The sequence below is a fragment of the Rhamphochromis longiceps genome, linkage group LG15 (genome assembly GCF_057381845.1).
Source record: "Rhamphochromis longiceps isolate RC_006_pf linkage group LG15, R_longiceps_female_GT1.1, whole genome shotgun sequence".
Lineage (NCBI taxonomy): Eukaryota > Metazoa > Chordata > Actinopteri > Cichliformes > Cichlidae > Rhamphochromis > Rhamphochromis longiceps.
The window spans coordinates 8,415,863-8,441,779 of NC_140571.1; the positions used below are offsets into that span (position 1 = coordinate 8,415,863).

At 41.0% G+C, this 25,917-nt stretch overlaps 1 protein-coding gene and 1 long non-coding RNA gene across 2 annotated transcripts; both read left to right on the forward strand.

Annotated features, from left to right (window-relative positions):
• The first annotated feature begins 1,216 nt into the window (after positions 1-1,216).
• Positions 1,217-21,993, forward strand: LOC146651998 (3',5'-cyclic-AMP phosphodiesterase 7B-like). The gene is made up of 12 exons (XM_085381965.1): positions 1,217-1,671; positions 5,280-5,369; positions 12,844-13,007; positions 13,101-13,164; positions 13,385-13,480; positions 14,630-14,730; positions 15,902-16,033; positions 16,132-16,223; positions 16,656-16,800; positions 16,933-17,029; positions 17,477-17,557; positions 18,594-21,993. Exons 1-12 carry the CDS (start codon positions 1,356-1,358, stop codon positions 18,803-18,805), a joined length of 1,590 nt encoding a protein of 529 aa, XP_085238091.1. The 5' UTR covers positions 1,217-1,355; the 3' UTR covers positions 18,806-21,993.
• Positions 8,715-10,747, forward strand: LOC146651999 (uncharacterized). The gene is made up of 3 exons (XR_014907564.1): positions 8,715-9,296; positions 9,382-9,493; positions 9,574-10,747. It is a non-coding gene; the product is annotated as an uncharacterized LOC146651999 (long non-coding RNA).
• Positions 21,994-25,917: the final 3,924 nt, after the last annotated feature.

A 25,917-nucleotide genomic window follows, 5' to 3' on the forward strand; every position in this document is an offset into this window, starting at 1 on the left:
ATATATTTTATCTTATTCTTCCCAGTTAAATTTACCCTTCATTCTAATTTGTGTTGTACAGTTATTTCATTTTTAACCTTAATTTATATTTTATTCCTTCCTAGTTAAATTTACCCTTTTTAATTTTTCATATTTATTTCCTATCTTATTCATAGCCTTTTCCTTTTTTGTTCTCTTTAGGTCACGAGCAGTTGTCCAAGCATTTCACTACATATCGTACTGTGTATGACTGTGTACGTGACAAATAAAATTTGAATTTGAATTTGAATTTGAATTTGAGATCTCCGCTCCTGAGTTTTTGCTTCAACTACTACCAGAGCCACACTTGGCCTGCAAGTACCTACGAGCTGCCTTCAGACACCCACAAGCTAACCAAGCCCAATAGGATTGCTTCTCCAGCCTAATGGCTCACTTCACCACTGATGTCCACCGTCTGGTTGAGTTTACTACCTCTATTTATGTTATTGTAATTTTCAATATCTCTCTTTGCTTTAATTTTTTTTAAGTAATTTGATGCATTGGAAGTTGAATGGACATTATTTAAAATTAGTAGTATTTTCTATTGTTTCCATCCAACAATGATGCATATAATTGAAAAAAACTGTAGGCCTGTAGTGAGTTCTTATAGTCTTGTCTGCCTTTAAATGCTAAATTTGTAAAAAATAGACTTAATGTTTTGAACTACCGTTGTTGTGAAAATGAATTCGGGGGACTGATGCGTCTGTGTATATATCCTAAATTCACCTCAAACAGCTTTGGTCTCACTATTCTCACCATGTGACAGAAGCTGTGAACCGAAGCTCGACGGTGTTTCCCACAATCCTATTGGTCTGTTATTGGGCTAGTAGGCAGAGAGAGACGGTGTGTGAGCGAGCTTAGAGAGGGGGAAGGAGGGGCTTTTAGACTCCACAACAAGGTTGGCGCGAGTGAGATTGAAGAGGGAAGAGAGAATGCGGCAGAAGGAAGAACCAGACTGTCAGTGGCTCTGGGACAGAGGGATACGCAACGATTCTCTTCTCTTGTTTTTTGGCTTTTCACGGCACCTCACTTTTTGTTTCTTTTTTGTCACTCCTCACCTCTATGCTCTCATTCTTTCTGTTCGACTGACTTTCCTTTTACTGATACCGTGTCTCCCTGCAGTCTCTGTTACACTGTCCTACATCTAGACAACTCCTTCATCCTCACCCATGGCTACCTGACAGTGAGCTTCTCCTTCTGCCTTCCCTCTTCTTCTCCCTCTTTCTTTGTCAACACCACCATATTTTCTCACCCTCTCCTCTGTTTCAGCCTCTGTTTGAGTTTGATATTTTTTGGTGCACCTGTCATCCATCCTTCTATCCCTGCGTGGTATCAAAATGCCTGTCCTAGAGGGACTCTGGGGCCCAGATCTCAGGATGCGGGACACCGGTCTTGATGTTGGGGTCTGTCCAGAGGAGCCTCCTGATTCTCCAGTTTGGGGTCCCCTCAGGACTCCTCCTGTTACATGTGGTGGCCTCTCCCTAGCCCTGGAGCTACCAGCTCTTATACGGCAACTCAGAGCAGCGTGGAGAGCACGCAAGGGAGGCTCTCAGGGGCCAGAGAGAAATCAAGCAAGTCCTTGGGTGGAATCAGGAAAGGAGCAGGAAGAAGAGATAAAGCTGGACACAGAAAACAGGAGTGCACGTGTGGAAGGTAATGCGTCCAAGTTTGAGAGAGACAAATTTCATACGTCTCAGTTTCACCCATTAGCACTGAAATTAGTTTAAGGTCTTGTTTTTTTGTGGTTTTGCAAATGCATTTCATTTTTTTTATTTAAATATTGAGCTTCTGAGTCCGTGCCATGTTTTCACTGTTAACAAGACAGATTTGACAGATTGTCTCTGACAAGCACTCCTCGGGCCGTATGCTTACATGCGCGTGTGGTCGTACGCCACGCAGGTCGAAATGCGGTTCAGAATAGTTCAGACAGCTGAGCAGAGTAGACAGTGAAATGAGGGATTTGGGCTGTAAAGCCAGAGGGTCCATTAAATAAAGCTGTGTTACCATCTGTGAGCTGCAGCTGTCCGTGTGACATCATCAATCAAGCCTATGTCTCTTACTAACGAAGTTCAGCATCAACCGCAATTAAGGACAATGTGTTTTATATTTAACAATCACAGTAATAAAGCATTGGAAAGTTGCACAGCATCAGTTGCATAGCATCATTATCACATAGGATGTGATTCCAAAAACCTACGTTGACTGAGTATTTATTGAATATTTATTTTTGACATTTAGAAGTGTTTTCGGCTCGATCTCGGGCTTCTTCTACGATACCTTCAGTTTGTCTTATCAGTGTTTAGTGAGACTTAACCTTTTAAGGAAAATTAATAGGTTTGAAGTCTGACGGCAACTGGAAAATATTTTTATAATAATCTGATGATTAAAATTGGAACAGCGTGGATTTTTAATAATGAATCGATGATTCATAATGTGGGGAATTACCTTTGCTGACTCAAGCAAGGGGGAAATGGAGAAATACTGTTTTCTGTCGGTGACTTTCCCTGTGATGACCTCATACATGCGACGATTTCTTAATGAGGGCGAATGGCTGTCTGCGCACTGTTTGATATCAGCACATACAAATGTGTGGAGACACTGCTGATAAGTTGTCAGTGGTGATTGTGAGTCATTGTGACATTTACTGTAGCAAGGGCTTAAAGAAAGCGTCACAAAGCACAGATGGATAGTTTTTAAAAAACACAATAAACTTTCATCCTGTGGTTTTGGATGTCAGTCTTAGCAAGACAATGAAGTAGAAGTGCACATACTCATAAAAAACATAAAAGAATGGTAGCATTACCAGTGGGTTTTTACTGTATCTGGTCAGTGTGTTTACTGTATTTATCTGTGTATCCAGATAAAGCAGCAGCTGTTGGTGGAAGAAAACATCATCTCCCCCTTTGTGTTTAAAATGTGTTTTTCCTTTTGTTGTTGTTGTTTTTTGTTTTGCTTTTTTTTTGGGGGGGGGGGGGGGTTGCTGTCATATGCTGGCACTGCATATGACAGCAATGCATGTGTTAAAATTTCAGAACAGCCCCAAAGTACAGTTTGTGCCACAAACACCCACAGATTCATGGAAGCCAAGTGAATGTATTCCTGTCAGTTCCCCTGTGTCTGCTCGCGTGAGTGGGCGCTATGTGGCAATTGTGCCATCTTGTTTTTGTATTTGGAATCAGGGATTTAACCTCATTTACAAGCGTGCATGTGCACAACAGCATGGTTTGCGTGACGAGGCGCATGTGCGTCGCCGCTTCTTTAATAAAACACCTCCCGACTGATTCACGTTTTCATCTGAAATGACCCAGTTTTGCGCATAGTGGAATCAATGACCTATTTTACCACACGGAGTTAAAGGAAGAGAGAGAGAGAAAGAGGGATGGAGAAGAGGAGCAGGTGGTGATGGAAATGATGGCTCATATTGAGAAGGGATGGGGTGTAGTTGTTGAACGGGAACGAAGGATGAGGGCACTAATGGAGAGGGAGGAGGATGTGCAAAAAGATGCCAAAAATTAGGGAAGAAAATGAAAACTTGGAATGATGTGAATGAAAAATACTGCAGCTTGAATAGAGGGAGAGAGAGGTGGGGGTGGAATTGGTGTGATTGTGTTTGTCTGAGTTAGAAGGAGGATGATCTGTGACTGCGGTGTTTTTCCAGAAGATGTATTTCCTCCTCTCCTCGCGCATCAGAACACAGGATTAAGAGCAAAGAGGCCTTCCCCTTATTCTCCTTTTATTGCAAAAACTAGGCCAGTGGGACTCCTCTGCCTTCTTTAGCAGGCTGAGTCACTTCCCGGCTGCACTTGTTTTTGTTTTTTTTACATGTATAAATCAGGATTTATAACATTTGTGCCATATGTTTTTTCCTGCAAAGCACACATACACACACACATGCAAACACAACATCTACCTGCAAACTCCAACGCTTTGGCAGCTTAAACTTGCATAGCAAGATCTGGCAACTCGAGGGCGTTACCACAGTGACTCAAACCCCATTAACAGGTAGTTCAGTTGCTTTTAGCATCTCCTAAGCAAGACTCAAAGAGGTGATGTGATTTGGCAACCTTAGGGATATAATACGCTCCAGTTCCCCACAACTGACGTGTAAATTATTCAGTATACCCATAGCTTATTCAAGTGCAAATTTTATCTGTGTGCATGTTGGCTGTAACTTAGGACCTAGTTCTTTTGTGTCTCCTCTCTGGCCTCAGAGTGTGTGAATTGCAAAGTGCTAAACAGAGGAAGTATTAGGAGTCTCTGTTTAGCTTTTGTGCTCCTTCTCCATCAGATAGATGCTCGAACCACAAGGAAAACCCAGAAGGGGACCTCTCAGGCTATTCAAGACTGTGGATGAGCGTTCACACAGTTTGCTGAAACACTCGATTCCTTTCAGGAGAAAATTTGCTGTTTGAAATCCATTGGCATTTATCAATATGTTCCCCAGAAAACATTTGTCAGCTGTGTAAACAGTGGAAATCAAGACATTAGGCTGATAAAACAAAACTTTTCAGAGAAGGAACAAAAACAAGACTCCGGCTCTTCAAAGAAATCAATTTTTTTATAATAGAAAAGAAAAAAGTTCAGGTCTTTCAATTAATCTTTGGTTGTAAGACAAACCTGACATTTGATTCAGATTAAAACCAATTGAAACCATCAGTTTCAGCTACACACACACACAGACACACACACAAAGTTTAGGCAATAACAATCTGATAAAGGCAAAGTGTTAGTGTGATCCATTACAGCTGCAAGGTGGCATGAAATCCATTTTCCTCTGGCAAACCCGGATGAGATGCATGATGTCCTGGTTCTTCTGTGTCATCAAGGATCCTCTTGTTTCACGGGGGCTGATCTGAATCTGAATCCATGAGGCTGATTATCTTGACTATCTACTTTAAGTACAACACTGTTCCCAAAACCCTTCTGGCTGCTCTGTTTTTTGTTCTTTGTAAAGTTTTATTTTGCTGTTTTCACTGCTTTGAGGCATTGTAAACCCACACAGGTTTTTGTTTGTATCATCTCTGCTAAGCACATTGAGTGTACTTACAATGAAATGTCTTATATAAATAAAATTGCCATTGCCGTCAGCCCCTTGTTTGCTCTCATTCCGTCTCCGCGCTTCCTCTTGAAACGTTGACTTATTATTCATGGGGTATGTGTGCCACTAAAAGCCACCACAAAAATATAATCCCAAATCTTTCTTTCTTTATTCATGTTTCTCGGTTACACCCCCTCTGTCTTTCTTTCTTCTCTCCATCTAGCTGATGGCAGGCTGAACACTGGTCATGCTGGTGTGCTGCTGGCTGAGAGACGAGGCTCTTACCCATTGATTGATCTGCGAATTTTAAAAAGTAAGTCTCCTCATTTAAAAAAAAAATATACATGTAAAAAACTATTCTCCTTTATACTTCTTGGAAAATGAAATTTTCTTGGAACAACAATAAACTGTATTTGATTGTTTCTGTATTTCAGTCTAATATTAACACCTACTAAAAGGTACAACAGTGAAATTTAAGTCAAACAGTCAAGATTTAATTGAAGGGCAAACTTTCAGTTTTCATTCAAAGGGTTTAACAAATGTAAATTAATTAAAACTTTGTTTGCAAATCACACACAATATAAGGATTGTTTTTAATACTTGGGTGAAAATCAGCCCATGACTGCCTGAAGTGTAGAACCCATGAGCATCATCAGATACTGTGTTTCATCACTTGAGATGCTCTTCCGGGCTTTTAATGCAGCCACCTTCAGTTGCTGCTTGTTTCCGGGTTTTTCTGCCTTCAGGTTTGTATTTAGTAACTGAAAAGCCTCTCTGTTGTGTTGAGATCAGGTGACTGACTTGGCCATTGAAGAGTATCTTATTTTGCTGCCTTGAGAAACTCTTGGGTTGTTTTTGGAGTTTGCTTTGGGTCATGATCTGGTTGCACTGTGAAGCTCTGTCTGATCAGTTATGCAACATTTGGCTTATTCTGAGCAGAGAGTGTAGCCTTGTACACTTCACAATTCATCCTGCTGCTTCTATCATGCAGTCACATCATCAATAAACACCATCCAGCCATACATGCCTATGCCATAACATTACCTCCACCATGTTTGACAGATGATGTGGTATGCTCCGGATCATGAGCTGTTCCTCTCCTTCTCCATACTTTTCTCTTCCCATCATTCTGGTGCAAGGTTTCACCTGTCAGATTCTTTTTTCTTTTCCGAACTGTGAAAACTCTTTGAGGTAGGGCTGTGCGATATGACCAAAATCTCATATCCCGAAATAAGAATTCTATTTTCCCGATAACGTTATAAATCACAAAAATTTTACATTTCCTGTAAATTCTGTGAATCTCAGGCAGCTCGACTTGCGTGAAGTGTTTCCAGCTGCGCGTCCTTCACCCTGAGTCGAGGGTTTTAACCGATGCATGAAACTATATATTTTTAGACATAAGTTGTATTTATTACACGGCGTGCTGCGGGTTGCCTGTTCTAACGTTTGAGTCTAAGGTTTATTTTTTAGCACCTGGCGGCTGTTTTTTTACTTCTCATCCGTAAATAATCTGCTCTTTCACGTGATTCTGTTTATTTTGAAAAGTCTCAACAGGATCTTGAGCTTTATTGTGAAAAGTTTATGTGGAACATAAACAAGCGGACACGCGAAGGTGTTACCGTCGTTGTTGCTAACCACAACGCATAAAAACAGGCGCTTGTCCGTCAGTAGTGTGGTTATATTACATATAAGAGAAAGAGAGAACTTTAAGAAATTAATATAGCCACTACAGTGACCATCAGAACGATGAAAAAATATTGTCGTAAACAGTCTAATCTTGCCTTGTTGTTCTTGAGTGTTTACCAGTGATTTGCACCTTGTTGTGAACAATGATACACCTCCTCCAGGGGCCTGTTCTTCGTACCTCGCTAAGTGAGTTAGCTGGATTAGATTGTTGACGATTTCGCGTGATCCTGGATCGTTCGGTTCCCCGAAGCCCATCCGGGACTTGCTGTCATAGCAACAGAGCCGTAAGCGTAAACCTGCTGGGGAGCAGGTTTACTTTATGTAAACAGGATTAGATCGCGGCCACGCAGGCATGTCCGCGTCATCATACGAAAGCAACAGCGACATTCCGCCACTGTTCCACCATGAATAAATAACATCAATGTAACTAAAGATAATGAAGCACTTGATCCTTTTATTGATGTCACACAGATACATACAGGTCAGTCCCTAAAAAAAGGGAAATGTACTATTAACATTCTATTACATGTATGTGATTATTACAGATGTAATTCATATTTCAGAGTAGTAATTGTAAATTACTTCGTGTAATCAAGATGAGAGACCACGGCTATAAAAGCGAAGGTGGATTTGGGAAGCCTGTCGCAGCCATGTCCTGTCCGTATACGCGACCAACCCATTGCGGAAGGTGCAAGATTGATAAGGAGAGTCCTCAGAATACAGCGTATGTTGTGGGATAGACAGGATCCTTTAGCTCAGCGCGACAGTGTGCTCATTGAGAGATATCGATATTCCCGTGAGGGTATTATTTACTTAACCAACTTGTTGACGAGGGGGTGCAGGACCACCACCTGTCTTTTTTTGCTCTGCCCTTTTCTTGGTTGCTGTGATGAACAAACTAACAGAGTATTACAGGCCAGTATTACCTTGCCAAGAGACGAAAAGCAACCTAAGAGATAAATATTACCATTCTGTAGAATACTCCTGTATTCCACTTTTACTTGTTCCCATGTTCTTGTGGGTCCTGTTGTGGCTCTAATGTGAAAGGGGATATAATATAACGTATTATAATGTAATGTAATGCCATATAATATTGGATAATATCGTGTCATATGATAGATCTACCCTACCGCCTACTGGTGTTGGCCAGAGGGGCCGATGGCGCGATATGGCAGCCTGGCTACAACCGTAGCTGCCTCCACCAGTGTGTGAATGTGAGAGTGAATGAATAGTGGTATCGTAAAGCGCTTTGGGTGCCTTGGAAAGCGCTATATAAACCCAATCCATTATTATTATTATTATTATTAAATTACCTACGAGTCTGATTTGTCAGCAACTTTCTGCCAGCCCTCTCTCCTTGCTTTTGCAGCCTTTGCAGTGTTCTCTTGCGTTTTAATTAAACTCTGAAACTCCTGACATCCCTCACTCATGAGTTCTTGCTCTGCTGCCGGAAAATACCGAGCACGCCCCTTCGACATTTTCGCCGACCAATCAGAGGGTTGCCGATCACTGTTTCTGCTATCGATGCGTATCCCCTTTTACGACACCCAGTGATCGCACATTACTTCATCCAGCTGTACTAATCGTCAACAGCAGGTGTGTTCGGGGAACCGGATTAGCGAGCTCACGGTTAGCGCGATAGTTTGGTCTTGGATGTTTCATTTGATCTTGGATGTAGTGAGCGACGTACGAAGCACAGGGCCCAGGGCCCTGTTTCAGGAAGCCGGTTTAGTGGAAAAACTGAGTAAGTATACCCTGAGTTAACGAAAACTCTGGGTTTTCGGTTTCACAAAGCGAGTTCAGATGAAGCCTCAGTGAGTCACTATGACAACACACTCCGTGAAGCTAACCTGCCCCCTAGCAGGTTTACTACAACTAACCCTGACTGTCTCCGCCCCTTTGTCGGAAACCTGACAGTAGGAAGTGTCGGACATGGCGTGCCCCTTCCTTGAAGAGCCAATAGATCGTGAAGCCCAAATTCTCCGCAGAGCTCTCCGCCGGGAGAGAGTGATCAGAGCGCGTTTGGACATTTTATCATTTCCTGATGATTTTCTGTGTGAACGTTACCGTTTCTCAGCACAATCTATAAGTTATTTGGATAACATCCTCAGGCCATATATTACGCATGTGACACATCGTGGACATCCTCTCAGTTCTGTACATATTATTTGTATTGCACTTCGGTTTTTTGCAAACGGGAGCTTTCTGTATAATATTGGTGACGCTGAGCACGTTTCCAAGGCTACCGTCTGTCGGGCAGTCAGGAATGTTACAGTTGCACTGAAACGTCTCCTGTACTCGTTTGTGGTGTTCCCCGGTCATAGACCCACAAGATTTATCAAAGAGGGATGCCACAAAATTGCAGGTATTAGGATGACCAAAACTTAATTTATGATGTGGTGATACTTGAACTACTACTTAAATTTTACATTTATTTTCACGGTTCCCAGGCGTGATTGGCTGTACAGATGGCACTCACATTCCAATCATTGCTCCTTCAGTAAATGAAGGAGACTATGTGAACAGGAAGTCTTTCCACAGCATTAATGTGCAGGTACATAGTTCCCTGTAGCATTTCAAACTAACAAATTATTTCATTATAGTAATGGATGCTAATTTGTGTTCTCTGCACTGTGAAGATCATATGTGATGCTGCCAACATTATCACAAATGTGGAAGCCAAGTGGCCAGGCTCTGTCCATGACTCACAAATATTCCGTGAATGTACACTGAGCACAAAATTTGGACATGGTGAGTTGAGAATACTTTAAAATATATAAAGACCAATTGCTTCAGGGACATTTGAACTGAAGTGTATCCTTCTGTCTTAGGAGAGTTCACTGGCTACTTGCTTGGTGATAGGGGGTATCCATGTTTACCCTATTTGCTTACCCCTTACCCTGACCCTGAACCGGGCCCACAGCAGCGATATAATCTGGCTAATTGCAGGACAAGAGCCAGAATTGAAATGACTATCGGAATGCTTAAGGCCCGGTTCCAGTGCCTGCAAAGACTCAGGGTCACCCCAGAAAGGGCATGTGACATTATTGTGGCATGTGTGATTCTTCACAACATTGCCACAATTAGAGGAGAACACTGTCCTTCTGAACCAAACATCAGCAGTGATCCAAACCATGAACATCCTGACCCTCCCACGGACATACAAGATGGAAGAGCAGTCAGAGACACCATATGTCACAATCATTTCCTTTGACCCATCACCTCAACATGTTGAAAGAAGAATAAACAGATTTTTTGTTCAACTGGCTTTATTGGTCGCCTGTGTTTCCTGTACACAAAGTATTAAAAGATGTAAACCTCATAAAGTGTCTCTGTTGCTTCCTCCTCTGTAACAGCTGTCAATGTTTCTTCATTATTTTCCTGTAGTAAAGAAGTTAACAACATTGCTGTTCTACTGTAAACTCATATAATCTGTGGAGTATTACTCACAACTGCATGTTGGTCTGGCTCAACAGGAGGCTGCACCAGATGCAGTACACCACCACCATCAACTGATAGAATATGAGGTTTATACAGGTCACTTATAACTTACAAGGGACCAAATGGCAATTAACAAACATACCAATCACCTTACACTTCATTGTCATTATGCTCTCAAAGACAACCAAGACTGAGGGAAGGCAAAATCAGTAGGAAAATAACTTCACTACAAAATAATCCATTATGGTAAAGAGTTTATCAAATGAATGAGTAGCACTGCAAAGGTGACTGTGAAGAAAGGATGTATGCACATCATGTATTATTTTGAATTTACCCCCTATGTAGGCACTTGTGTCTTGCGGGGTTATTGACTCAGAGGATGTCCCCGCAGAGATGCCTTCGGCCACAGGGCGCCCACTGTTTTGGCTGAGGGCCAACTGCTCAGCCTCTGTGAGTGGTGGTGGTGGAGGACCCCCACCTGTTTTTCGGGCCTCCGCTTTTTTTCTGTTGGCTATAACGGGCCACATTTGAGCATACAGAGTAAGCAAATATGTACTTGTAATGTGCTCAGATAATTTCAATAAGTGCTTACAGAAAGAAAATTAATGTAGCCTCTAACTGCAATTGATTTACATCGGACAAACAGACCAAGCACTATGGCTCATAATACAATTACACCTCACCTGTTTGGACTATATTTTTATATTTCATTTTTACTTGCTGCCAGGAACGTTTGGGGCCTGTTGGATTGCACCTGCGCTCACATCACAAAATAAAATGTATAAAATAACAAATAAAATAACATATGATAAAATAACGTGTTAAATGGGTGGAAATCCCTAGATCAATGTTTATATTAACACTCACGCATTGACTCTGTCGGCTATGTTTTGCCATGCATGCTCCCTTTGTTTTGCAGCTGAGGCTGTGTTACTTTTTTTCTGAGAAATTTGCATGTTATCGGCATATGCTGCCATCAGAATTTCGGCCTCAAGCGCTGTGAAATACATTGACCGCGCCTTCTTTCCCTCCGTCTCCATGGTGACTCGCTTAATCTGTGCTCCGCTTATCAGGGCTTTATGTATCCTCGTCCGCGCGCTTCACTTGGGGTTAAAGCAACTCCGCGTTGATTGAACTAATTGTTATCAGCCTTTCTGAAACCGAATATTCCGAGTTGGACAGTTCGGGGTTACTCAACCCTGCGTATCATTTTTAACTCTGAGTTTTCTAAACCAGCTTCCTGAAACAGGGCCCAGAGGTGTGTTCATGACTTGGTTAGATGTTGTAAAGTTGTTTTTCTGAACCATGTAAATGATTGTATCGTCATCCACTTTAACTGTCTTCTGTGGTCTTTCAGGTCTTCGAGTGTTACTTAACTGGTATTCCTTCGTTTTAAGAATGTACCAGATTGTAGATTTAGCCACTCCTAAAGTTTTTGCTCCTTCTGTGATAAGTTTGTTTTATCAGCCTAATGTTGGCTCTCTCACTTACCCTGATCTCTTTGAATCATCTCCAGATATTGTCTGTATCATTTGGGAACAGGCCTCATCTGTCCATGAAACTGCTTGTCAGTCAATTGTTATGTATTATTGTAGGGTCTACCTTACAATATAAAGCACCTTGAGGCGACTGTTGTTGTGATTTGGTGCTGTATAAATAAAATTGAATTGAATTGAATTAAATTATTTTTGACCCCTCTTTAACTGTGTTAAAGAGTGGCTGTAAGTCATAAACAATTAATGCACAATTTTTTTTAACCCCCTTATCTTAAAGCAGAAAGTCTGCACTTTAATCACATCTATTTTTTCTTTCTTTGATTTAAAATCCACTGATGTTGTTCACAGAGGCCAAGCAGTCTCTTTGTTCAAAACAGTTACCTAACTGTACATCAGTGTGAAGCAGTGTTAGTCGTGTCAACCTAAGAAAGTGCTCAAATTTCTTAGTTTTTTTTTCTTGTTACATAACAATTACAAAATACTATCCTTGTAAACCACAAAGGCCTTCTAGAAAAGACTGTCTGACATTCCCCCCTCCCTTTTTTTTTTGGCTTTTTACTAAGCTGTTTATTTCAGCTATAAATACATTTAATGACTAACAACACATGGTAAAAACAAACAAACAGTTTTTATGAGTGCTTCTGATTTTAACATATATATATTTCTCTTGTTTTACTGGCATCAGGTTGGATGTGATAGGCTACTACTGCCAGATGGTGGCAGCAATGTGCCTGTAAGCAGTTTACTGAGCATGATGAAACAATAACAAGAAGAAAAAAAAACAAAGCAGTAAAACATGTGTGCCACTGTGAAATTAGATGCTACTGTATAAACAGGAGAAACATGCAAAGCCAGAGACAACCACAGCTTTCATGAAGGAGGTTCAGTGCAAACTCATATCACAAGTCTACCACAACTATGCACAGTCATTTGAGCAGGGGTGGAAGAGGGGATTTTCAAAGAGTAGGCAAATACCTCCTGGTGAATAAATTATTTTTGAAATTCCCACCCTTTGTAATGATGGGGTTTTACCTAAAATATTTCTCTTCTTGGTTTCTGTGACAGAACAACATACCATTTAAATCCTGTAGGTCACCCATTTGTGTAGAAAACGTGTTTCAGCTATTCACACAACATGCATTTTCTTTCTTTTTGTAATTTAAGCCAGTGCCCAACAGGGGGAGGTAGAGACCGTCACCAGGAGAAAGGTGAAGCGTCTCCTGAGCTTCCAGAGATACTGCCACGCCTCTAGGTTGCTGAGGGGGTTAGTTCCTCACACCCCCAGGTCCTTACACTTGCTTGATGATGACTACCTGGGACAAGCTGCTGTGAGAAAACACACAGACATATTCATATGCAGTCAAAGCCATACACATATTCCCAACAGATAAAGTCTGACAATTTTCTTTCTTTCTTTCTAGCACATGCTATCAAAAGTAGGCACATGGAACTTTGACATTTTCCTCTTCGATCGTCTTACAAACGGTGAGGTGATTTATTATTAAATTGGTTATTTTCATAAACTTTTTTGACCCCCACCTACAGGATACAATCCACCATCACTCTATGCATGCTTCCAGCACAAACACTGTATAAAGTTATTCCATATGAAATGTAAAACGTGATTTATTTATTTTTTTAACTTGGTGGACTTACTGATCTGAGTTATATGAATTCTTTTGAATGTCAATGTTGTGTGCTTTAGGTAACAGCCTGGTGACGCTGATGTGCCATCTCTTCAATGTCTACGATCTCATTCACCACTTTCAGCTGGATATGGTCAAACTTAACAGGTTTCTTGGTAAGCTGCAATAAAGTGTTCATAGTTTTTTTAAGCTTCCGACTTAAGGAATTCTTTCTCAGCTTTAAAACACTGCTGTCCTTACACATAATTATTTCTCCTGCCTCCATAGAAACATTACTTACTATGAAGTGCGCCTGCACTGTTATTTTGGCGGGACTGAAAGCTGAGAAGGAAAACTCCCAATTGCTTTTTACTCAACCAGTAAATCATTACAAAAGAGACTCTGAGCACTAACAACAAATCTGGGCAAAGTGATAGTCCGCACATTCCTGTAGTAAGTGAATATTAACCCAGTAACCATAGCAAGCTAAATGGTACCTCATAGACACTGCAGAGTAACAATGAGCTACGTGTTGTTATGGCAACAGAGCACACAGTCAACATCGTTTTGTAATTTCACACAGCAGAGGAAAGAAACACAATCTATGGGTTCAAGTATAAATGAATTTTTGCACGATGGAAATGACATTGAATGCCCCGCCAAAATACTATCTGTCTACCTATCACCTGCCAGCTTCCTAGTACTGTGCAAGTCAGTGTGATGTCTGATTGTGCTGGGTGTAATGTAAAGATAATGCAGGAAGTAGTGTGGTAAAATCACAACAAACAAGTATTTATTATTTTCTGTAGTGAGATTATGTCTTAAACTGATCATATCCAGTGCCAGCTGACCCGATTCAGACATTGTCTGGACTTTGTGTGCGTAAACTGATCGCAGTAAAGACATTTCAAGTCATCAGAATTTTATAAAACTAATTAGCCATTTATAGGACTTGTTAAGGAGTAAACACATCACCCGCTGTGTTCACTCCTTCTGAATCAAACTCTGGTTCTTTTTCTATCGCGGTGCAGTTTGCTTGTGCAGGTGTGAATGTGGTTGTCACACCATGGTGTGACTATGATCCAAGCTATGAGGATTCAGCTCCCACATACCAAGAGACCATTAATAATTGACATATGAAACTATCTAGCACATATATTTGTTTCGCAGGCCGGACGTGACACCCTTGGACCAGGGTAAACAAACTGTTGGTGTGAAAACACCCTTAAAATCAAATGGAGATTGAAACAGTCAAAACAGTAGTGCAGGTCAGTGGTGTGAAAGTCGTGTTTCACAGGGTTTGGCCTTGTGTTTTTCCTTGCTAGGCATGGTGCAGGAGGACTACCACTCCCAAAATCCCTATCACAATGCTGTTCATGCTGCTGATGTTACTCAAGCCATGTACTGCTACCTAAGGGAGCCCAAGGTAATGAATAATACTGTATTCACACACACGCGCTCTGCCTCTCTCTATCTGTCATACTCACACTGTAAGACCTCACCAGGCTAAGCTTCTCCTTGACATATTCTATTAGCTTTGTTCCCTCTGGGATAATTCCCGCTCACTTAGACTCAACGACACATCAATCCATAGCTCTGAGAACTCTCCAAAGCCCTCTGACCAGATTAAGCTTCTCTGCATCTTTCCCTTTTTTCAGTAATTGCTTTTGTGTCCTCTTTTGCTCTGTGAAGTGCTTTGTGATGCTTCTATTTCGGTAAAAGCCCTGAATGAAATTCAGTCAGCACACGCACCAGTGTGTCATAGACAACAAACATTCCTTTATAAGAACAGGCATGGAGGTCAATATTCTATGATTACCTGCTATGGCACACATCTAGGCTTTAACTGCAAGTACTTTAAATGGCATGATACACAATTTGTTTTCTCCAGCAGGTAATATTTGTAGGCTGTGCTATGAAAGTTAGAGGTGCTTTATACCACATTCAGATCTACTGAATGAGTAAAGCACAAGAATCACAGACCAAAACGCTCACATTATGTAGACGCACACACACATATTTTATCTACAGTCTGAGAAGCTGTTTTTAAAAGTGCTACAGTCATCAGCCCACATAAAATATTTAAAAAACAAACATATTACGGTGTGCCCCCACAATGCCAACAAGTGCATTTTCTTTCTTGCCTTCTCTTTTGAATGATTCTAGTTGAGTGAATTTATAAAATACATATTTTAGCCTGGTTTTCTGAAAATTGGTGTCACTTTGGCATGCAGACTGGAGCAGCCAGAGATCAAACTACCGAGCTTCCAATTAGTGGATGATCTGCCCTACCTCCTAAACTACAGCTGGTGTAGCCAGTAGCTACTTAAACACGCAGATACTGTTTGTTTTTGGTTTTTTTATGCCACTGCATGAATGTTTAAAATCTCATACACAGCCTCTTTTGTAAGTACCAACTGTAAAAACAGACCCAAGAAGTGGCAGTAATAAGAAAACTGGGCACTTGTCAGACTTAGTATTATTCTCCAAAGAACACGTGTCTTTTCACAATCAAGCAAACAAGCTTTCTTTAAAATTTCTTTAAAATGAGTCCAAGTCTTCCTCCTGTGTAAAGAACAAACATTGCTGTGTTGTAGCTGGCAGAGCATCTGAGTCCTCTGGACATATTCCTGGGTCTGATGGCAGCAGCTGCCCATGACGTGGACCATCCTGGAGTCAACCAGCCCTTCCTCATCAAGACCAGACACCACCTGGCATCCCTCTACCAGGTACACACCAGTTTGCAGATGGATGTCAGCGTGTGGATGAAGGGCCTTGTGTCTCGGCCTGTTTGAAACACAGTTTGGTTTTTATTTGTCCTGTCTAGAACACATCTGTGCTGGAGAGTCACCACTGGAGATCTACTGTGGGCATGCTGCGAGAGTCGGGACTGCTGTCCCACCTGCCTGCTGACATGTCGTAAGAACACACAAACACGAATACAGCATAGCAGGCTGATTTGGATATTTGAAAGTGTTACTGTAAAATTTCATTTGTTTAAATGGACAATATGCAGGCTTAAGCTTTAACTTGCACAATATAATGGCTCTAAAATGTAAATCCATCTGTGTTTGGACTGAGAGCCTCACGTCCACTATGTAAGTCTTTTGGAGGGAAGTATTCTAGTACTACTTTATACAATTAAAGCATTTTTGCTACTCTTGTTTCTTTGCACCATGAGTCTTTGAGCCTTCACAAGAAGGTCAGAGGTCAGTCTCGGTATGTGAGCGCCAACCAAGGAGCTCTCCATGTAGGACGTTATTGTAAAAACAGTTGTTGCTCGGTTACAGGTGGAGTTGAAAGTTTATGTTTTGCTGTTTCATCTTGGTGACGCTTCCATCTTTTCTGCAGGCGAGACATTGAACAGCGGTTGGGCTCTCTCATCCTGGCTACAGACATAAACAGACAAAATGAGTTCCTAATGACCTTCAGAGAACATCTGGACAACCAGGACCTGGATCTTCAGCTGGCTTCACACAGACACTTTATACTGCAGGTATAGTGCACCGTCTCCATTTCTCACAGCAATTCTTCCTGTGACTTCAGCTTCATTATAAGCTGAATTTGAATGAAAACCTTCTCTACATTTACCGTATATGTGCATTTCTTTCAATCTGCAAACCTGCAGATTGCGCTCAAGTGTGCAGATATCTGTAATCCATGTCGGGTTTGGGAGCTAAGCAGGCAGTGGAGCGAGCGGGTGTGTGAGGAATTCTACAGACAGGGTGAGAGGATGTCTTATCTCAATTTATGTCAAGGTTTTCTCAAATGATCAGTGACATGATCAGTTCATACTTTTACTAATATTCAGTGTTAAAACCAAATGTGCATTTCTTCAAAATACCATTTCATTGTTTAATAACAGCAATACTCTTTCTGTCTTGCAAAGCAATTAAAAAATTCAAGCAAAACTCAATATTGATGTAAAAAAGAAAAAGAAATAGGACATCTCTAAATGTGAGATCAATTAAATGTGTGTTGTTTTATCATAAATGTATTCAATTTAGCCACCACTACCTACTAGTTATGCAGAGATGTCATTTTTGCAAATAAAGACATCACTGTGTTTGAAGTCTATACACAGTATTTTGTTTTTTAACAGAGATTAACATCTGTATCTCTCTTCATTATGTCTTATATCTGTTTTCTGAGTTCTGGCATTTAACCTGCAGGTGACCTGGAGAAGAAGTTTGACCTAGAGATCAGTCCTCTCTGCAACCAACAGTCTGACTCTGTCCCAGCCATTCAGATAGGTGAGTACTAGAGTGCACTTACAGACACACAACTGCACTTCATAGGGGCTCTCTGTGTACAATAAAAAGAAAGCACAACCCCTTTAATTCTAAGGTTTTATATATCAGGAGTTAATACAGTTTATCTGATCAACTACAAAACATCAAATATTTCACTGTGTCATTAATTGTTAAACAAAAACTAAGCCAAAAAGGAAGAAGCGGTTTGCAAAGGGCTAAGTATATCTTTACTGCTTCCACAGAAAACTGCTAAAAAAAAACCCAAGAGCTACATCTCAGACTCTATAGGCCTCAGTTAGCATGTGAGATGTTAAAGTTCATGACAGTTCAGTCAGAAAAAGACTAAACAAGTTTGGCTTGTTTGGAAGGGTTGCCAGGAGAAAATGAAACATAGCACACTCATATCAGCAAGGAGGTGGAGGGGTGATGATTTGGGCTTGTTTTTCCAGCCAAAGGACTCGGGCACCTTGGAGTCACTGAAACAACGATGAGCTCCTCTGTATACCAATTCTATAGTCAGCTAAAGCTGGGCTAAAACTGAATCGTGCAACTTTTCAGTGATCCCCAGCTCAGCAGCAAATCTACAACAGAATGGCTGAAAAAGAAACAAATTAAGATGTTACCCAGTAAAAGTCCAGACCTGTGGCAGGACCTTAATAAATGAATGGCGACAAACCTTAATAGCCAAAAGCACTATTGTAAAGAAGAGCGAGCCAAAATTCCCCCACGGTGATGTGGCAGACTGATAAAGTCACACAGAAAAAAAATTATTGTTGTTCTATAAGATACTGAATCACCCTGCGTTTGCAATTTGGCTTAGCTTTGTTAAATCAATAATGACGGTGTAATATGTCATGGTTTTTTTTCGTCTCAGGTTGTATTTACCTACATTTAAGACCTGGTGATGGCTAGATTTTTCTTTTATTGTGTACTAATACGGAAATACTTAGAATCAAAAGGGAGCGCGCTTTCTTTTCGCCCTGTTCGCGAATGCCGTACCGTGTGTACCTAACAGAAGATGTCTGTGTGTTTTAAGGTTTTATTTCCTACATTGTGGAGCCCTTGTTTGAGGAGTGGCACCGCTTCACTGAGCCCAGCCTGCTCAGCCAAACAATGCTAGATCACCTGCACAAGAACAAAGCTAACTGGAGCAGCTTACGATGTGCTCACACACCTTCAGATGTGCAAGGCCGCTCCCAAGCTGAGGAGCCTGAAGGAGAAGTTGGAGAGGGAGCAGACATCCCTTAATCTCCCTCCTCTTTCACGGGGTGTTTCATCTTCCTTTATAAATGGAGGAAAGGAGTGTTTTCAACTCCCCTGTTGTGTCCTCCAGGGTGTTTGCTCCCACAGCCTTTTGTCCACGGCTCTGAAAGTGGGAGCACTGGGTTGGGTTGGATACGTGAGAAATGGGTCCCTCTGCAGGAGCAAAGGATTGTAGCGCTGCAGGAATGATGAAAATGGAGGGAGATTTTCACAGTTACGCAGTCAGGATGGATGATCTTAGTAAATTAATGCAAATTTTGACAAAGTCATGCCTTGCTTAATAACCTGTTGATAATATTTGCTTCAAATTAACTGAGGAAAGTGGGAACAGAATGAAAAGTCTGGCAGAAGAGGATGAGTGAAGACAAATGTTAGTGTGTGACTGTGCAATGCTACTCGGAGAGTTTTTTAAAAAGCCAAAATTATATACAAATCAGCTGGACGGTGGTGGAATCATGATGTAAAATAGATGAAAAAATAGGTGGAATATATAAATATATCAAATATACTATGCTTTTTAAACATTTAGACAGTATATATTAAGCTCTTTACTTTTTCCTCATTTTGTACTGCTTGAACTCCTGTTGGATGCTTTTTCAATCAAGTGTCTCACTTGTCTACTTTTCACTGAAGTGCGTTTTTAACTAAAAGCACTAAGTTGGTATGTCAAGGTACAGTAAACTGTAACATGTATTCTGTTTTAACCTGAAAGAGTGACCCAGATAATAAATACCCTTTCTGACTTATACGCACACACACACATACACACATACACAAAAGTGTCATCAGCCGCTAGATGCTGAACACTGACCGTCAGGTGGATGCTTGTTTTTGTGACTCGAGCTCGCTCGCCGAACGCAAACGAGAGCCATTTTTAACAAAAAACAACCAGTTTGTCTTCATGCAATGTTACGCTGTGTAAATACTGTGATATACAACCTCAGCACTTCACATGCCAAAATCTCAGCAATGTGTTCATCTACTTACAGGGTATGGTCACTCTTTGTAACAACTTTATAGGTGCATTTATTTCTAACCTCACTTTATAAGCTCATATACAACAAAGCCTTAACAGCAACTTGGTCTGTCTGTGAAGCATATTGTGTAAGGAGTTTTGTTTTTTGGAGAAGCTTTTTTACAGTGTATGCCTGTTTTTCTTCAGCCATACCAGCATATACTGAAACACACGCACAGTGCTGTAGCAGCTTGTTTCCTGATTGATCTTTCACCCGCTATCGGGGTCAGATTAGGTCGTACAACGGATAAACAAGGCCAAGGTGCCCATATACCGTTATGACACATCATCTCACTGCTTTGTTACCTCTCTCAGACTTTTGTACTTGGTACAGTATCCTGTCTTAGTGTATGCCATGAAGAGACTTGGGCCAATTAGTAACTGCAAATACCTCTTAATTCATATTTATTCTGCAGTGTTACAGAGAAGTATATGCCATACTTACTAAAAATCTATATGGTTTAAATGGTGTTTATAATATGTATTATGTCAATGGTGAGAGTCATCCATAGAAATTAAAATGTGTGTAAATACTGGTTGGTCCAATTACCAAACACACTGCTGTTAAACAGTCTATTTTTTAGCACTCTGCTCTGGTTCTATACAATTTGGGTTGTCACATATATGCAGTGTTTACAGATGCCCGGGTTTTCCTGAGCTACAAAGGAGCTTTACGATTCCACCGACCCAGCCGACACGCAGTATATTCTGTACACAATGGTTCTACAGCATAATTAAAGCTCCAGTAATGACATGTTCACAGAAAGTGTAAGATTAATGACGTTTCTATGATGTCTTTTTTTTTCTAAAGCTGCGCTAGCTGTGTTTTAATGTGCAATAAAGTTAAAAGTCACTGGCCGAGTTGTATGAAAAAGGCCGTATTCATATCTGTAGCTCTGGTTATTAATGGGTAAATTATTAACGTGTCTTCACTGTAGCACTCTGTTGGCTTTGCTCAGACTCGCACTGTTGTTTGGTGTGCGCTCCTATGTCACTGTTATCACCTGTGAAAAGGTTTCATTACTGCATTGGCGCACACTGGCCTGTTTGATTGCATGTAGTGACAGCAGAGAAAGTTTACCGACTAATTCAGCCTCGTTTTCATTTGTGAGTTCTGCTCCCTTTGCCGAGAGCAAATCTGTTTTGTTTTTTACCATTAATACCGAGTGAAAAAACATATAAATATGCTACCTGAACAGTATTGAATTCTGAAGTCACACGTTACTGCCATACTGTAGACCCAGTCCAGACAGAAGGCCTCAGACTGCCTTGTATTCAAATACCTCTCAGAATTAGCACTGATACAGGGTAACTGAGCCATACTGACTTTACTTACTATTATATGTACTGTATGTCTATATGCCAGAGTAATTATAGTATCGACATTACCATAAATATATCTCACTAAAAAGAAGTCTGTGAATTTATATTTTGATTCTCTAAAATAACAGTCGCACCCAGCTGTTTTTTATACCTTATACATAGCATATACTCGTAGAACAACATGTTACAGAATCCTCTGATTTACGTCCTCTGAGGGTATTCTGCAATCAGCAATAACCGACTAACTGTTTGCAAATAACAAAGAAATTTAATGCCGCAACAGATTTTAATCTCACCAATAATCAAATGTCCTTCATTGCGTATAGTGCAGTAACTTAATGATTTCTAGAGAAAGTGAACGCAGTGCTTAAGACTTCAATATATAAGCTCCATTTTCAGTTCTTCTAGTACTCCTCATACTTTAGCTTAAAGTTCCCGGTCACTTTCTGACTGTGAAATCTGGATTTTTTCCTATTGCATGCTCTTCATCTGCAAAAGGAGTCTTCTCAGTTTTAATTGTTCATATTTCTGTGTGCTACCTTATGGACTATTATTATTACTACAGTGCATAATTATTAGCACAGCAGCTGAATTAAACAGAATATTTTTTGAATGAAACCTTTCACATAAAGCTCTCGATATCCTGTATCACTAATAGAGGGAACTGGAAATTAAAGAGCTGTTTGCACTATGTCTGTCATGCAGTCTAAACAAGAAAAGAGTCTCTATATGGAAAGGTGGGGTGTCTGACGGGTCCTCTGACTGCTCGACTGTACATTTGTGTTCTGACAACCACCCTCTGAGCACTGTGAACAATATAATAAAAGATTTTCAATAACCATACGAGGTCTCAGTTTTTTTGTATCTGTATTTGTGCTCTAAAAAGAAAGAAAACGGGAGGACTAAATGGGAGTTTTAGCAGCTGTAATAAGTACAATTGACCACTAGGTGGTGACAAATCAATTTCACTGGCTTTGATGCCATGCCATTAGTCTTCAATGACACGAGGGCACCTTTGTCTGCTGTTTTGTTTACAGTATGACTACAGTTGTTAACCAGGCAACCAACATGATGATTTATGGGATGTAGGTATGGCTCGGGGTTATGAGCTCTTATGTAAAACATAAATAAATAGAAGAAGAAAGATGGGGCAGAATCAAGCAGCATGGAGTCGTGTTTATTGCAGTTGCAGGGCAAAGACAGAAGATGAAAGAATCTAGACTTTTAAAATTGCCAAATTGCGATATCGTGGTGTGTTTACTGCATAATTGAGCATATTTTCTTGTGAATTTCGCACAATAGAAAAACGAGGGAGCGGGAGCTGGGAGGACGTGAGCTATGCAAAGTGTGAGGAGGGAGAACAAGCCTTAAGAAAATGAATGCGGGGGGTTTAGTATTCAAAATGGAAGAGTAAAGAGAGTGCTGTAAATATGGGCTGGAACAACAGGGGAAAGGACGGAAATGTACCAAGAGTAATGAGCAGCAGAGAGGTGCTACAGGCGACCTGTGTTCTCCTTATTTGCATATCTGAAATTTGCAAAGCAAAACAAGCGCACACACAGAGTCCACTGGTCAGCCAGTGCCAGTCACACTACACCGTCCTGGCTCACTTCTCTAAACTTTATCTTTATCCAACGCCACACTCCAGAGTGGCCCGGGCCTGGGTGACATGCTGATAGAGGCTGTGTTTCTGACATGATCTGCTCACTAGAGCATGACATCAGGCACCCATTCATGCTGGTATTTCCCTCTGAGTGTTTCCCTCTCTTTCTCTCTCTCACACACAAACACACACACAGAGACAGTTTGCCATAGTCAGTGCTCCTCCTCTGTGTGTGTCACTGTAAATATTGACACTGCAAACAGTGACCCTCTTTGCCCCTTAAATTCTACCCCTCCTTGTGTAAAAACATCCCCTCCATTACCTCATCGAGCTGATAACCATCTACCTCCAAATGCAAAGCTGGCAAAAGCGTGATCGCTGCTTTAAATGGGATACACCTTCATTTTTCAAAAAAAAAAAAAAAAAAAAAAAGGGGGCAAAAGCTGAGCTAAAAAACGTAAAGTCAGCTCCTGCTTGGCCTCCCGGCTGTAAGATAAAGAGTGAAGGATGTGTGTACTGAAAGTGAAAAATGAAACCCGGTGTTCGGATTCAGCGCTTGTCTCACTTTGTGTCTGACTGCTGCTGAAAGGGTTAATCTCCTGTTGTTAGTCAGTACCCTTTTTTTATACCGTAAGCTCTTTTTGCCACGTTTCTCTGCCTCGTCCCTTGTTTCTTTCTTTAACTAGACTTCATGTGTCAGGTTCATGTGATCTTTTCCAACCTTTGCATCTGTATTCTTATTTGTAGGTTTTTGCCCACCTGCAGCAGAGAGAAGCACATACTTGTAAAAAAGAAAAAGAAGCATCTCTCACTCTTTCACTCTGACCCACTGTCACACTCACTCACGTACTATATTTATCATCATACAGACCAAATGAGTCTATATACACTTTTATGAAAAGAGGAACTCCTCTAGTCACCCCCCACCCCAACATGAGTGATGCGAGGCTGTCTTTTTAAATTTACTCGGAAAGACAAAAGAGGACACATTCATTCTTCCGTTTTGCCTCAAGCCACGCCGTAAAGGCAGTTGAAAGGTCAGCATACCCTTTACATTGCTCTGTTCTCAGTTTGCGTAAACACACCAGAAGCATAATAAGCATACTGTACACTACTGTATGTGCTCACTCTCACTCCTCAGAGCTCTGAAGAACTTCACAAAAGACCAACCCAGTTGTCACTTCAGCAGCTCAGCCTATCGCGCCCCTTCTTTGCTTTATCGCGAATGAAACCTTTCGAACTTTATCACTCGCGCTTTCTATCAGATATCTTTGCACGTCTGTCTCATCCTCTCTCGTTTAAATCACATTGTGAGCATGCCATAAACGGATCGCTGCACCCCTACAATGTGGCTGCAAAGGGGGCTCCACTTTGGTGAAATGTGCATGAAATAATACGCGGGGCGTGAATCAGTGAGACCTGAATGTAAACCTACCGATGCACTTTATCTGCTTGCAATGATTTGAAAGAAAACAGTTATCACATTGAGGTCATAGCTAAAATCTGCTTCAATCTCGATGTTTTCGGGGCTTTACACTCTACTTCATCTGTCCTTAAACTGCACCTCAGTGCAGTGGGTGATTTCCATGAAACACACTGTGTAGTGGAATGAGTAAAGGGTTAATTTTTCTTCTTTTTTGGTGCAGTATTTACGTCTCTCACATGAGCCGCCCCCACACAGGCCCCAAAAAACACACTGCAAACAAATAAGTACATGATCAATAACCAGGAGCCAAACTTGTTGGCACCTCTGACTGTGCCCTCGCTCTTTCTTTGTGTGTGTGTGTGTGTGTGTGTGTGTGTGTGTGTGTGTGTGTGTGTGTGTGTGTGTGTGTGTGTGTGTGTGTGTGTGTGTGGAGATATGTGTATCTGATGAAATAATACCCAACCCGTAGGCGCAGTGGGAACACACCTGCCACATTTCACCCTCTCATGTTGTGTGTGTTTGCATGCTGGACAGTGAGCTCAGCATTATAATTATTATTATTATTATTATTTAGTATGTGTGTGTTTCAGGAGTTGGATTTGTTGGCCTCTTTCTTTTTCATTTTCTTTTTAAACATTTGCATACTGCAAATATGTGTAAGAACGTGTGGGCGGATGAAAAGCTTTTAACAAATGAAGACTAAGCGGTACATGTTAATGTAATTTGGTTGTTTTTGTTCTGAGACAATTTAACGCAGGTCTCAGCAGAGGATTGGCACGCAAGGAGCCTGCAGCCCGATATGCACTATGAGGGACCTGCTCACAGAAAACCTGACGAGTGAGCGCAGTGAAAGTGTTTTTGTGTATAAGTGGGCTGCGTATGGTTTCCTGGCTGGTTGACATGTATGATGTTCACCTCTATAACCTGCTATTGACCTTGGACCTTTACCTTTTTTTCTGGCCCAATTCATTTCCATCTTCTGGTTGTAAAGTTCAAAAAGAAAAAAAACAACAACAAAAAACCTCACCAACCATCATGGAAACGCTCAAATATTTAGTCAACAAGTTTTTATGGCGCTATTTATACTCAAGTGTTGTTAACAGCCCTCGAAATCATTGCGATTTTTTTCCCCTTTCTTTACTGCATCCACCTCCCGTGGCCTGCTGGGGGAAGACGTGCAGCTTCCTCTGACTCATGCCTCCTCTTGTTATTGCAGGTACAGCTCAGCCTGCTCGGCCTGTTCTTCCAGATCTGCATCATTAGTCAAATCATATTGCTATCAAAGTCACAATTACACAGGCTCAGTGATATTGTTGCTCCTGTAAACAAGGTGTCTAGTTGTGGATTAAGCCATGCATGGCCGTGTTTATTTTGTCTAGTTTTTGGGGGAAGTGTAATGTTTGTTTTGGGTTTGCACGGTCAAGTTCTGTAGTGCGATTGGGTAAAAGGTTTTCAAACCTTCTAACACACCCCAGAATCTCAAGTCAACTTTTCTTTTCTTTTTGTTGTTGTTGTTGTTTTGTTGTATGTGTGTGTTTCTTGCGGAAAATACAAGTTTAGAACAATTTTCTGAATGATGTTTCCTCATTATCTTTAACCCTGAAACATTTTTTAATACCTCGCAAATCCACATTAACGTGATCTTCCTTCTGATCCGTTAGATTCTTCTTCCCTTCTCCCAATCAGCCACAGCGTTGTTTGTGTGCCGTTATTTTCTAATCAGACGGGGT